The sequence below is a fragment of the Neoarius graeffei genome, chromosome 21 (assembly GCF_027579695.1).
Source record: "Neoarius graeffei isolate fNeoGra1 chromosome 21, fNeoGra1.pri, whole genome shotgun sequence".
Lineage (NCBI taxonomy): Eukaryota > Metazoa > Chordata > Actinopteri > Siluriformes > Ariidae > Neoarius > Neoarius graeffei.
The window spans coordinates 39,665,075-39,679,642 of record NC_083589.1 but is presented as its reverse complement, the minus strand read 5'-3'; the positions used below and the strand labels follow the sequence as shown (position 1 = coordinate 39,679,642).

The 14,568-nt window shown below is 41.1% G+C and overlaps 1 protein-coding gene across 2 annotated transcripts in view; it reads right to left on the bottom strand.

Annotated features, from left to right (window-relative positions):
• Positions 1-470: 470 nt before the first annotated feature.
• The window catches only part of LOC132869730 (rho GTPase-activating protein 8-like), a 39,603-nt gene continuing 25,505 nt past the window's right edge, over positions 471-14,568 (bottom strand). For both annotated transcript variants that reach the window (XM_060903099.1, XM_060903100.1), the window contains 6 exons: positions 12,595-12,705; positions 12,304-12,377; positions 11,981-12,058; positions 8,746-8,874; positions 8,141-8,244; positions 471-1,843 (listed from right to left, as the gene is read on the bottom strand). In XM_060903099.1, the coding sequence (XP_060759082.1) occupies positions 1,646-1,843; positions 8,141-8,244; positions 8,746-8,874; positions 11,981-12,058; positions 12,304-12,377; positions 12,595-12,705 (694 nt within the window). In that variant the 3' untranslated portion in view covers positions 471-1,645. The remainder of the gene's footprint in view (positions 1,844-8,140; positions 8,245-8,745; positions 8,875-11,980; positions 12,059-12,303; positions 12,378-12,594; positions 12,706-14,568) is intronic.

The following is a 14,568-nucleotide window of genomic DNA, read 5'->3' as shown; positions in this document are numbered from 1 at the left end:
TCTCACTCCAGTGTTCTAATGGTACAATGTGTTTGCTCATTGCCTCAGAAGGCTAATGGATGATTAGAAAACCCTTGTACAATCATGTTAGCACAGCTGAAAACAGTTGAGCTCTTTAGAGAAGCTATAAAACTGACCTTCCTTTGAACAGATTGAGTTTCTGGAGCATCACATTTGTGGGGTCGATTAAATGCTCAAAATGGCCAGAAAAATGTCTTGACTATATTTTCTATTCATTTTACAACTTATGGTGGGAAATAAAAGTGTGACTTTTCATGGAAAACACAAAATTGTCTGGGTGACCCCAAACTTTTGAACGGTAGTGTAGAACCCCAAGCAGCTGTGATTTGTGGTTGCTGAGAAAAAGGGTGTTCCAGACAGATAGAGATACGGACAGAGGTAAACCAGTATTCCCCCCCGGAGCGGGGGTATTATAATAATAATAATAATATCAAGATTGTTGTGAAAAACTTTATTAAAGTATTCCTCATTTTATTGGCTTCATCTATTAAAATAGCTTAACACATTAGTATCAGAAACCAGTACAGGTAGATTAATCTGGTATAAAATCAGACATGATATCTATATACAGATAAGCTACATTTGAATGATATTAACAATTCCAACACTAAGCCTTGTAGCAACTCCTTCAGGAAAATATTCTTTCATAACCGATACACAAACTCTTACCTTTTCTTGTCAACATCATATTCTGGCTGATGGCCTGTAATTTGGCTCTAGGAGGGTTTTAAAGAATCTCTGACCTTAATACAGACCCATCGTTGCACTTTTACCATGAAATGTGTGCTGGATGAGCAGAGGGTGTTGATAAAATGACCTAAATGGTGAAGGATGATTCAAATCTAGATCAGTACCGAGCAGCCACTTATCTTAGAGTCATTATCTGGCATCAGGTCAGACGCAATCAAGTCTACATAACTCATTAGTGGACTATAAAATTTAATAAAAAGACCAGCAAAGCATAAAAATGTAGTATTGGGAATGTTATTTCATAACAGGTCAATGCTTTTATAATTTCACCCCTTCAAGATGATCACTGCTGCATCCAGTGAACGGTTGCCATGGCAATCTTGAGTGCAGTTGCAATTTAAGGGAAATTTGCTTTGTGCATTTACCTTTGTTCATGGCTAAAGCTGTGCGTGTGTGTGTGTGAGAGAGAGATATACAAGCCCATATACCTCACATCAGTACTTGAGCAAGGAACTGTATAATAAACACTATGCATACATATTAATGTACAGTATATGGCATTAACGTAATGTTTGCTGCCCCTGTAGAAACACGTGCCTTAACATTTTCATTTATAATTAATCCAAAGAGATCAGTGCTAACTGTGGCTCGGTGTGTTCGCTAAACCTAACTTATGAGAAGTTCAGAAGTAAATACATTCATCATAATAAAAGACATTGTGTGTTTTTAGTGTTAAAGTAGAATCCACAATGTGCAGTCTTAGTGTTTCGGTCCACAGTACAATAAGCTTACAGAGCGTCGATTTTTTTGTCCCATGACTCCACAGGTCACTGAGTGTCCATACATCATATCAGTGGCACATGCAATAACAACAACAAGGCCAGGTGCTGGGCTTCCTGCTGTGAGCTGTAGTGGGAGTGTGTGGAGGGCACACTCAGGGCAGTACCTGCTGTGGAGGGCAATGGGAGCTAAAGATGGCACTGTAGTGCTCGATGAGCAGCTCTGCGAATATGTTGAGTGGTGTGATGGCGCTCAGAGACACACCGCCGTGACGAGGCCACACCAGGTTAACCCCGAACACGCATGCCAGGTTAGAGGAGCTCATCTTATTGAATATGCTCTCCTGAGATACCTGCACAGACAGGAAAGCAGTGACAATATATACAAAACTGAGTGCCTAGTTTATTATTCAGTACCTTGTAGCTATATTCACTGGACAGTTATTCAAATTCACCTACCATACAAGTGCACTTTCTAAATGCACTTACGTTATGTAATGTAATTACAGTAAACAAAATATTCACACTTCATTATTGAGTTTATAGTACTATTCACTTAGTATTAACACATCAATCAATCTTCAATCACGCTCGCTCACTTCTTCCAGCTTGTCCTACTTGCATGTGTAGGAGTCACTGCCATGTGGACCCTATTGGTCCAGGTCATATTAGTTGGAGTATAGTTTTATGCCGGATGCCCTTCCGGATACATTTCCAGGATTGGGAAAATAACCATTCACACCTATTGACAATTCAGAGTAGCCAGTTAACCTAACTGCATGCCTTTGGACTGTGGGGAAAACCCACAAAGACACGGGGAGAACATCCAAACTCCACACAGAAAGGCCCTTGCCAGCCACTGGGCTCAAATCCAGAACCTTCTTGCTGTGAAGCGACAGTGCTAAACACTACACCACCGTGCCGCCCCAATACAGAAACGTCAATAAAAGAAGGTTAGCTGGCTGGATTATTGCTAACAAAACAAACATGCGCAAAACTCATAATATAAATGACAAGTCTGGGTTCACATTTTCCATTCAAGACGTGACCGTGAAAACCAGATCACATGACTTACAGTGGTGCGTGAAAGTTTGTGAACCCTTTAGAATTTTCTATATTTCTGCATAAATATGACCTAAAACATCATCAGATTTTCACACAAGTCCTAAAAGTAGATAAAGAGAACCCAGTTAAACAAATGAGACAAAAATATTATACTTGGTCATTTATTTATTGAGGAAAGTGATCCAATATTACATATCTGTGAGTGGCAAAAAGATGTGAACCTTTGCTTTCAGTATCTGGTGTGACCCCCTTGTGCAGTAATAACTGCAACTAAACGTTTCTGGTAACTGTTGATCAGTCCTGCACACCGGCTTGGAGGAATTTTAGCCCGTTCCTCTGTACAAAACAGCTTCGACTCTGGGATGTTGGTGGGTTTCCTTACAAACTGCTCGCTTCAGGTCCTTCCACAACATTTTGACTGGATTAAGGTCAGGATTTTGACTTGGCCATTCCAAAACATTAACTTTATTCTTCTTTAACCATTCTTTGGTAGAACGACTTGTGTGCTTAGGGTCGTTGTCTTGCTGCATGACCCACCTTCTCTTGAGATTCAGTTCATGGACAGATGTCCTGACATTTTCCTTTAGAATTCGCTGGTATAATTCAGAAGTCATTGTTCCATCAATGATGGCAAGCCGTCCTGGCCCAGATGCAGCAAAACAGGCCCAAACCACGATACTACCACCACCACCACGTTTCACAGATGGGATAAGGTTCTTATGCTGGAATGCAGTGTTTTCCTTTCTCCAAACATAACGCTTCTCATTGAAAGCAAAAAGTGCTATTTTGGTCTCATCCGTCCACAAAACATTTTCGAATAGCCTTCTGGCTTGTCCACGTGATCTTTAGCAAACTGCAGACGAGCAGCAATGTTCTTTTTAGAGAGCAGTGGCTTTCTCCTTGCAACCCTGCCATGCACACCATTGTTGTTCAGTGTTCTCCTGATGGTGGACTCATGAACATTAGCCATGTGAGAGAGGCCTTCAGTTGCTTAGAAGTTACCCTGGGGTCCTTTGTGACCTCGCCGACTATTACACGCCTTGCTCTTGGAGTGATCTTTGTTGGTCAACCACTCCTGGGAGGGTAACAATGGTCTTGAATTTCCTCCATTTGTACACAATCTGTCTGTCTGTGGATTGTTGGAGTCCAAACTCTTTCGAGATGGTTTTGTAACCTTTTCCAGCCTGATGAGCATCAACAACGCTTTTTCTGAGGTCCTCAGAAATCTCCTTTGTTTGTGACATGATACACTTCCACAAACATGTGCTGTGAAGATCAGACTTTGATAGATCCCTGTTCTTTAAATAAAACAGGGTGCCCACTCACACCTGATTGTCATCCCATTGATAGAAAACACCTGACTCTAATTTCACCTTCAAATTAACTGCTAATCCTAGAGGTTCACATACTTTTGCCACTCACAGATATGTAATATTGGATAATAAATAAATAAATGATCAAGTATAATATTTTTGTCTCATTTGTTTAACTGGGTTCTCTTTATCTACTTTTAGGACTTGTGTGAAAATATGATGTTTTAGGTCATATTTATGCAGAAATATAGAAAATTCTAAAGGATTCGCAAACTTTCACGCACCACTGTATATCAGTTTCTCACACATTAAAATCACTACATCATGCCATTCATTAGTTTAAAAACGATGTGCAAATATGTAGTTTTCCTGCTCATCTCTAATGCGCAGTAACATGCAGATTAGATTAGCAAGATCCATAGGAAATTCTCTCTAATTATAGTCTATGATTATGAAATTACACACTGCATATAGCTTATTAGAAAATTACATACACAATCCCAAGTCTATACTATAAACAGGCAATTGTAGTAAAAAAGACTTTAGTCTCTACAATGTGTAAGGTACACTTTTCCATCTATTAGTACCAGCTCCGAGAACTGTAGCACCTGCACAGTTTGGGTGGTTTGTATGTTAAAAGGTCCTGAGATGTGCAGAGGTTCATTGTAAGTAATTATACTTCATTCCCTCTGATTAAACATTTGCATGTCGTGGTGAATAATGATGCCCCTGGGAATGTGTGCAAGATGATTACTCTTTTGCTGTACAGCGAGGGTCATGCAGCTTCACATTAACATGAAGACACTGAAACCGTGAATGTCAGCCTCAGTGAACTACAAATCTGCCAGAGTGATTTAAGGAGGATGATCATGATGACGACGACGACTTGCACATGAGTGCAGAGAAACATGGGGAATACTGTATGTCAAAAAAACATCTTTTACCACAGGTAAACCTTGGTCCTAGACATTTTAGTGTTTTCAATGTTCGAACACAACTACTGCCCCTTTTCCACCAAAGCAGTTCCAGGGCTGGTTCGGGGCCAGTGCTTAGTTTGGAACCGGGTTTTCTGTTTCCACTGACAAACAACTGGCTCTGGGGCCAGAAAAACCGGTTCCAGGCTAGCACCAACTCTCTGCTGGGCCAGAGGAAAGAACCGCTTACGTCAGCGGGGGGGCGGAGTTGTTAAGACCAACAACAATAAGACCGCGAAAGATCGCCATTTTTAAGCGACGAGAAGCAGCAGCTGTACAAACGCGAAGTCATCCATTATTATTGTTGCCGCTGCTGCTTCTTCGGTGTTGTTTTTGCTTTGATATTCGCACCAAGGTTTATGTAAACGTAGCGCCGTAACTGACGTATACAGCGACGTAACTGACATGGCTCCGCTTAGCACCGCAAGCTATGGAAAAGCAAACTGGTTCTCAGCTGGCTCGCAAATTGGACGAGTTGTGAACCAGCACCGGCTCCGAACCAGCCCTGGAACTGATTTGGTGGAAAAGGGGTATACTTTAGCATTTTATGAAAAGCTAATTACCAGCCCTTCCTGTGGTGGTGTATTCCTGGACCAGTGTTGGGAACATGTGGCTTAGAGGAAGCAATTTACACCGTCTCCCCTGCTACGAGTCATTTTCGCAGTCCATGAACACCCACCTCCCTCCACTTACTACACAGTACTGCATTTACCTCATTTAAAGTTTATACAGAATTTCAGTTACCCTAAGACACACTATGTTTACATGCAGAGATTTTCACCAAGATAAATGTACAGGTAGTCATTGACTTACGACCGCGTTTGGTTACGACTGACCGGTCGTAAACCGATCTGGTCGTAAGTCGGCCTATGTTAAATGAACGCAAGCATATTGCAATGTGTAATGATATTGTAATCAGCTTAAAGTCTTATTTTATCAACATTTTCTTATTTCATTACCTTGGCTCATTATTTGGTTTAAGTCAAACACTGCATACTACACTGCGTACAGTACAGTTCATTTAATATGTGCAAAACAAAAAATACGAAATACAGGTGTGAAAAATAGAAAACATTTTAGTTTGAAACATACCAAAATACAAATGTAAAACATAGCAAAATATAAAATTTAGTGACCGCTGGCATCACTGGTGCTTGGCTGTGGGTCGTCTACGTCATCAGCTGTTGCAGCGCTCGGGCTGGCAGGAGCATTTGCTCGTTTCATAAACCAGGAGCTGGGGCGGAAACTGTATGACGGAGTGCGCGAGGGAGCGCGAGAGAGACTGCGCATGTGCCTGGAGCTGGGGCGGAAACTGTTGTACGTGGCGAGAGGCGCTGCCGGGAGCTGGGGCGGAAGCTGTTATACACTCAGCTAGCTCAGCTGGGAAACACTTGCGAGTCATAACCAGACGGTCGTAAAGTCGATCGGTCCTAAGTCGCAAGTCGACAACTACCTGTATTTATTCTGATTGGAGATTCTGAACGAACTATTTAGATTTATCCTAAACTGGACCCTCTGCAAGGCGGCATGGTGGTGTAGTGGTTAGCGCTGTCACCTCACAGCAAGAAGATTCTGGATTCGAGCCCAGTGGCTGACGGGGGCCTTTCTGTGTGGAGTTTGCATGTTCTCTCAGTGTCCGCGTGGGTTTCCTCCGGGTGCTCTGGTTTCCCCCACTGTCCAAAGACATGCAGGTTAGGATAATTGGTGGCTCTAAATTGACCGTAGGTGTGAATGGTTGTTTGTCTCTATGTATCAGCCCTGCGATGACCTGGCGACTTTCGCCCATAGTCAGCTGGGATAGGCTCCAGCTTACCCACAACCATGCACAGGATAAGTGGTTACGGATAATGTTTGGATGGACACTCTGCAGACAATCTTCATTTATATGGTCAGGACATGTAATCAGATCTAAAGTTATGAGCATGTGGCGCAAAGTCTTTTTAAAACCACACCGATATGTTTAAATTATTTTTAAAGTTATTGCCGTCTCTGAAGAACGCGATCCCAGTGTGATATTTAAACAGACAGCAAGATAAACAGTTTGTAACCGCAGGAGGGTCAGGAATGATGCCCAGCATGTGTGACAAACATTAAATACTGAACTTCATACTGAGGTCAGTCCATGATCTGTATCTGCCTCGAAATGTTACACAACCATTCTTTTGCAGAAGAGCGCATCCTGCAGAATGTATTCGCTGATTCCGAGTGTGAAAATAAATCAGACAAGTTTTACATAGCTATTATTCTTCTTCTATTCATTTATTATTACAAAGATTAACCATTCCAGGTGAGGCGTTTACATGACTATGATTGAGCCATGAGTTTGATTATTAACAGATCATTAGACTACATGTACACACAGCCACAGACTGGATTCAAATAGTCAAGTATATCCACTCTATTAAACTTAGAACCAGGAACCTGTTTATGGAAGTATTGTTTACAACCCCAATTAAAAAAAAAAAAAATTGAGACACTGTGTAAACCATAAATAAAAACAGAATGCAAAGATTTGCAAATCATGGAAACCCACAGTTCAAAAGCCAGCATCTGGGAAGGCATCATTAATGCTGAATGATACAGTATATACACATTTCAGAGCAATATGCTGCCATCCAGACAAAATCTTTTTCAGGGAAGGCCTTCCTTCTTTCAGCGAGACAATACCAAACTACTTTCTGCACATACTAAAGAGCCATGCAGTTTTAATATGAGAGTCCAGGTGTTAAACTGGCCTGCCTGCAGTCCAGACCTATCTCCCATTTAAAACATTTGGTGCATTATGAAGTGCAAAATATGACAAAGGAGACCCTGGACTGTTGAGCAGCTGAAATTGTACGGTACATCAGGCAAAAATGGGACAACATTTCTTTCAAAACTACAGCAATTGGTCTTCTCAGTTCCCAAACGTTTACAGAGTGGTGTTAAAAGTAGAGGTGATGCAACACAGTGGTAAACATGTCCCTGTCCCAACTTTTCTGAAACGTGTTGCTGACGTCAAATTCAAAATGAACAAATATTTTTCAAAAAACAAACTTTTAGTTTCAACATTTGATATGTTGTCTCTGTTCTATTTTCAATGAAATATAGGGTTTCCAAGATTTGCAACTTCTTGCATTTTGTTTTTACATTCTGTATTTACAGTTTACACAGCATCCTAACTTTTTTTGAATTGGGGTTGTATTATGTGAAAAAAAAAAAAAAAGTATTATCGTTGGATATGCATGGAAGAGCAGAAGCAAAAATACTTTGTTCAGGAATCGCTAGATGCAGACAGACCTGCCGTGTATTCCCTTACCATATGCAGGAAACAGATGAGATACTTGACCACGATGAAGTTGTACTCGGGAAGCGACTCCACAATCCTCTTGCACCTTGAAACCCGCAAGCTGCTCTCCATCTCTGTGAAAAACAGTGCCTTATTTTACAAAAGCCAGACATTCCCAGTGAAACATCAATAATTTCACCATTCACAATACACCAAAGACCAGTGTTATTTCTAGCAGCGTAAAATGAGCCTAGACTATTACTGTTACCTCCAGAGGGTACAAAGACATCTCTCTCACTGAACTCCATTTATGTGCCTTTGTCACATTGCATAGATCTGCTATTTAGTTGGCTGAGTGACCAATGAATCATTAAATACTGGATAAACAGACCAGCCTTTGTGAGAACTGGAGCAGACTGAACTTTACTGAATGTTGAACGCAGATCCTTCACGTAGGACAAAGTTCAACGATTTCTGCATCCAGCAGTTCTCAGCATGTGGCACGGATATGATCTGGAGTAGCACACGTCTCTACTGTTAGTTACATTCGTTACTCAATATTTCCATTATATCTCTTAATTGGGAGTTAAAATGTAGTGAAGCGAGCTAGATCAAGGCCTGGATTTAAAACTCACTGGTAAGATCTTGTATCTGGTTATATAACGTGAAGGTGAGTAGAGGTTCTGGCAGCTCCCGGAGAAACGTCTTCAAGATCACAGCAGGAACATGAACATCATCATACTGCTCAAAGTTAACTGGCTTGCCTGAGGCAAAACAAAGCAGGAGGAAGAAGGGAGAGAAAAAAAAAAGTCATAAACATTATTATACAATGAACTCATTCTGTTAAAAGAATAGTGCAGCGATTTTCAACCTCATTTCTATCCACAGCACATGTTATCATCATCACCGACAAGAATTTTGATACCTTTTAATGCATTGAAGAAAACCAGATGTTTAACTTGGTCAATAAACATTTGAAAAAAAAACCACAACTGTATAAATGTTATATAGTAGACCCCTGCCTATTCGCGGTTCAGTATTCGCGAATTCACATATTCGCGGGATTTTATATAGTACATATCTCCTATACATTCGCGGAAATCTCAGCGATTCGCGGTCATTTGCGGCGAACATATCGAACGTTTACGCACTGCTACATTCTTGGAGCCGAATGCTCGCTCGCTATTGGCTGAAGTTTGAATGGCGGGCAGCTGCTCATTGGCTGATACGAATGAGCGCATTGTACAGTACAGTCTTGCGGTTCCCGTAGTTCAGACTTGTTCACGTGTTGTGCATTCTTGGTATTTTTGAATAATTTTTACGCCCTACAATGGCTCCTAAACGCTCTGCATCTTCTAAGGCTCCTGCCAAGGAACCTAAGCGCCAGAAGAAGGTAATGACGCTGCAGGAGAAGGTAGGATTTCTCGATATGCTAAAGGAAGGGAAGAGTTTTGCGGTAGAGGTCTGCGCGGGACAGAATTTTCAGTCCCGCTCCCGCCCGCATTGTGCAGTCCCGCTCCCGCAAAGAATTATGATTTTCAGTCCCGCTCCCGCCTGCCATATTTTGTCCCGCTCCCGCCCGCAAATCCCGCATGATGCAGACGTTCGCGTTATTTCTCACGAAAGTTCTTGTCATTGGCTTGGGGAATTAAACATGCTGAGCTTAGCTGAGCTCTCCACTGACCGATCCTTCATTTATTGTAAGTTTATTGTTTAGACTCTGACATTCTGCTGACACATTCCAAGTTGAGTGCTGCATGCGTTCATGATTGACAGCTCTCGCTTTGATTGACAGCTCTCGCTTTGCGCACTCGCACTCCCACTTCCGAGACTGTGGCATTATGATTCCAACCGCGATTTCATTCTCCTCTCATATGAAGTGCTGCACAACCACAACCAGCTCCTCAGATTATACCCTGTCTATTTCTAGCTTTAAATTGAACAATCTGTGCGATATACGGTCCTTTTTAATACTAGTTAATACTTTTTAATACTTTTTTTAAAATACTTTTTGATACTTAGGACTAATACTCTTGACTTTTTAACGGTAAATGTACCTCTTTTTAAAGCAGCATTTACTTCTGAAGCACTGTGAGCTTCACTAGAGGAGCTCTGCTCTTCTGCCATGATCGGAGATCTCAAACACGGAAGAGCGGAAAGGAATCGGAAACGTACGTGAGATTAGACCACATCCACAAATTTAGGCATCTTAAAATGTTTTTATTAATGCCAAATAAAATATCCAGCACAAATTATATACGATAGACATAAATTAATAACTTATAAATTTTATTTTAAACACGTTTTTAGTTAGCGGGACTGCAGCTTATCACCTCCCCCTCCCGCCCGCGTCCGCAATGAGCTTTCAAAATTTGTCCCGCGCCGCACTGCTTTGCGTCGGGTCCCGCGGGACTCCCGCGGGAGTGCAGGGCTCTATTTTGCGGCAGTGGCTCGTCACTACGGCATCAACGAGAGTACCGTGTGCTACAAGAGTACCGTGCGTATCTAAAGTGTTTGGGATCATAGCCTAGGGTATAGGGAGTGTTTTAGACATCAAAATAAGCATTTGTGAGCAGTTTTATGGGGGGGGGGGTGTTACAAGTATTCGTGATTTTGGCTTATTCGCGGCCATGTTCGGTCCCTAACCCCCACGAATACTGAGGGTTTACTGTACTACACTTTTACTCAACTTTCAAACCATGGAGCAATACAGTAAAAAGTAATTCTACCTAAAAGATAGTGATGCAGCAGTGCTTTAGTCCTTTATTCTGTCCAGCTCTCTTATTTCCTCTTCTGTACACTGCCCAAACAGATCAGCTTCCAAAGTGTCAATTTTCATGCTAATACCTCCATTAGTGCTATCTCGTATATATCTCTGCCATAACTCTGAGCAACTGTATTATACAGGTGCATTGCATTTTGGGATGTTGAGTCCAATGTCTGCTGCCTCCACTAATTTTATGCTGGACTTCTCATTAACGACATTACACATTGTTGGAAAATGGTGAATGAGAAAAGAAGCTTTTGCTCTTCTGTTTTTAGGATTTTACATTAAAACCTCACTATTACTACTTATGGTTGAGATCATTTAAGTATTTTCACCTAAACACCACTAGCAATGTCCCCCCCCGCCCGCCCCGTGATATCAACGCAGCACATTTAGCACCATGCACAACCTCTGAGCACATCACAAATATTTCACTATAAATATATTTAACATGATTCAACGAAGTATCTAAATTAACCAAACTAAAATTTCTACTCCAAATACAGCCAATAATATCCAGCACTCCCCTTTTGCTCTTTATTAAATAGAACGCCATCTTTGCTTGGCCTAATAAAGAATGGATTTTTTTGTGCAGAGACATGCTTCAAAATAGTTCTTGTTTAAAAGGACAAAGGCAGCAGAAAGAAAGTGCAAATGAGAATAAGTGCAAACATGAGAAACGATACTGCTGACTGATGGAGCTCTCCTCTGGGACTGAACTCCTTTATACATTACTGGAAGGAAACAGAACATGATTAGCTATTTATAACAACTGGACATTTAGTTGCGAGAAAAAAAAAGGGGACCGTCTTCTTTCTGTATTAAACACAATTAAAGTGTCTCAATAAAGATAAGACGTATAATCATAACCTCAGAGCTGAGAAGGGTAGTAACAGAATTGTGTGTTAGAGCTCCACAGGTAATTGGAAGAGTTAATGAAGGGGAAAGCTGAAATGGACACTATCTTAATGGGGAGTTGTGCAGGCGACGTGCTGCCTGTGATGCTATCAAGAGTCTTCAGAGGAGACTGAGCCCTATTGATCTGTTCCTGGCTGTGGGAGAGGGAAGGGGTGGGGTGGGGTGGGCAGCGGCGGCAAGCTCACCCTGGTTATAGAGTTTCTGGATGTCCTTGATGAGCTGCACTCTGACTGACCTTCGGAAGATCCCTTCAGTTTTCAGCCCTGGGGGGGGACGAGAGAGAGAGAGAGAGAGAGAGAGAGAGAGAGAGAGAGAGAGAGAGAGAGAGAGATGCTTGTGTTTTGAAATGTGCCCTTGTAGGGGTTCATTTTGAGCAGCGTTTCTATGGGAAAAATAGCTGTCTGAATACAGATGTGAGCATGCAGATGGTAAATGAAGATGTCAAACAGTAACGTCATAGATCCAATATCCAGTACCCAATTAGCAAACTTATTATTTCTGATCTCACCTTGATGTTTGAGGTAGGACACAGTTTGAGACATCACAGGAGGAATCAATACACCATTGTTTCTCTCTCGAATGCTTAAAAAAATAAAATGATACATCTTCTGAAGGTCAGAGTCAACAGAAGGATGATTTTATATAACACACACACACACACACACACACACACTCCACAGAATCACTAAGTGGTTTCAAAGAAAATATTTAAACCCCTTTTTAATTACAAATCGCCCAGTCGGTATAACGTAACGGCAATAAAATTTTCATATTCACCACAAATCATTAATCTACTCACTACTGTAAGCTCACACCAAACTGCTGTGTGGGCAGTGGAGGTCGAGGGGGCGGAGCCTTCGCTGGAAGAGTGGATCCTCCTTTCCGAGCAGTACGGAGCTCTTCATCATGCCTGATCACAACAGTTAATGGATAGTGGATTCTCATGACTTATTTCGCTAAGAATCAACATAAGCCTACAAGGACACATTTGTATTTGAAGCCAATGTTTTCTTATTATAATAAATGAAATACAATAAGTGTCTTGCTGTAATATTGAAAATCCTGACACTGACTAAATATCTGTCCAAGTGTAGAGATATACTGCTCCCTTTTTTTTGGGTCACATTTCTGATATACAGATAGTATCCGAGCTGATACAGATATCCTTCTGAAAATCTAGTAAGTCTGTGCAAGCTTCCCTTGAAAGAAACTGTGCAACACAGGCATGCTTTAACACAAAGTGTCTCATATGTTCAAGCACATGATTGGTGTTGTGCCACGGAACATCACTTTTTCAGCAATTAACTGCTTTGGATAGAACAAGTATAAAACGTGGATTGACATTTAGAGAATATCTGGAGGTTCATCTGACACAGGAGAAGGTTAGTTACAGGGCTTAAGAGTTTAGATCAGAAAGGGGAGAGTTTTCATACATTTTTCATATCATTTACTATCTCTGATCTGATTAATGAAGTCATGTCTTGAGTTACACTCATCAGAACCACGTCAAATGAACTTATTTATAGCTATCAAGTAATTACTAGGGATTCTCCAGCGGATTTATTCTCAAGCTTATTTTAAGAAAAGTAGTTGCAGGTTTCAAAAATGTTCATTTTCGGAGACCAAATAGTTTTCGAGAAAAATGAATCTTCTTTAAAATGCCAGATGGGCTTGATGTATGCGATGATGCCATGTAGTGGTCACCTGGAGCAACTCAGCTGTTTATATTCTGTTTACATCGTAGTTTTACAAGTATTTTTACCGAATTTATCAGTTTTTAAATAAGAATGCCACAATGATGCTAAAAAGAAAGCATAAGCTGGAACTAGACTGCATTTCCACAGAAAAAATGCAAAGTGTGCGCGATCAGCTGGAACAGTGTCACCGACAGAAACTGGATCAGACATGAGACTTCATGCTGCAAAATCTTTTAACAACATGATCTACAGAAAGTGTGTGCATGCCTGCGCGCTCTAAAATCTCTTTTTAACCTCCTAAGGCCCAAGCTGTTTTTTTACATGCATTTTTTTTATTTCTCTTTGCTATTTGGGCTTGAACCTGAGAACCTGATTAGAATAAAAACTAAGCATCATCTTTTGATAAGATGTACTTTTAGAGAAAAAGTATGTCCACATATGTGGATTCTTGTTCTGAATTTCTAAAAAGTGCTGTCCACGCATGTGACCGCTAAGCCCTAGGAGGTTAAAGTTGCTCAACTTGCAGCACGACATGACAATTTCCACTCAAATATTTTTATTTATTACATGATCTACATGGTGCTGGGTAGATTAACAGAGAGAGTGTGTGGCCTCCCCCCCCCCCCCCCCATTCAAATGAATGGAGTTTCAGGGGGGAAAAAAAAAATAAAAATTAGCGTCATGTCATGCTGCGCACCTTGTGCTCTAAAATCTGTTTTAAACCATGCCACACGCACAGTTTTAAATAATCAGAAATCATTAAAACAGTCTTCCCAATTTGGTCACCTGCCGATTCCCAGCCTCCAGTCAGCTCTCCTCTATCATACAACAGTTACCAGCTAGGGAGGGTGAAGGCTGAGACATGCTTCCTACGAGATACGTGAAGCTCAGCCAACCACATCTTTTTTTGAACTGTTGCTCTTGTTGCATCACACGTCAGCAAAACACACCATCTACCCTGTTCTACATGCATGAGCTCACAGACACCCACAATAGTCTGGTGTCATTTTAACTGGGTCAGGGTCTTCAACCATATTCATCATTAAAACATGCAAACAGGAGGATAAAAAAAAAAT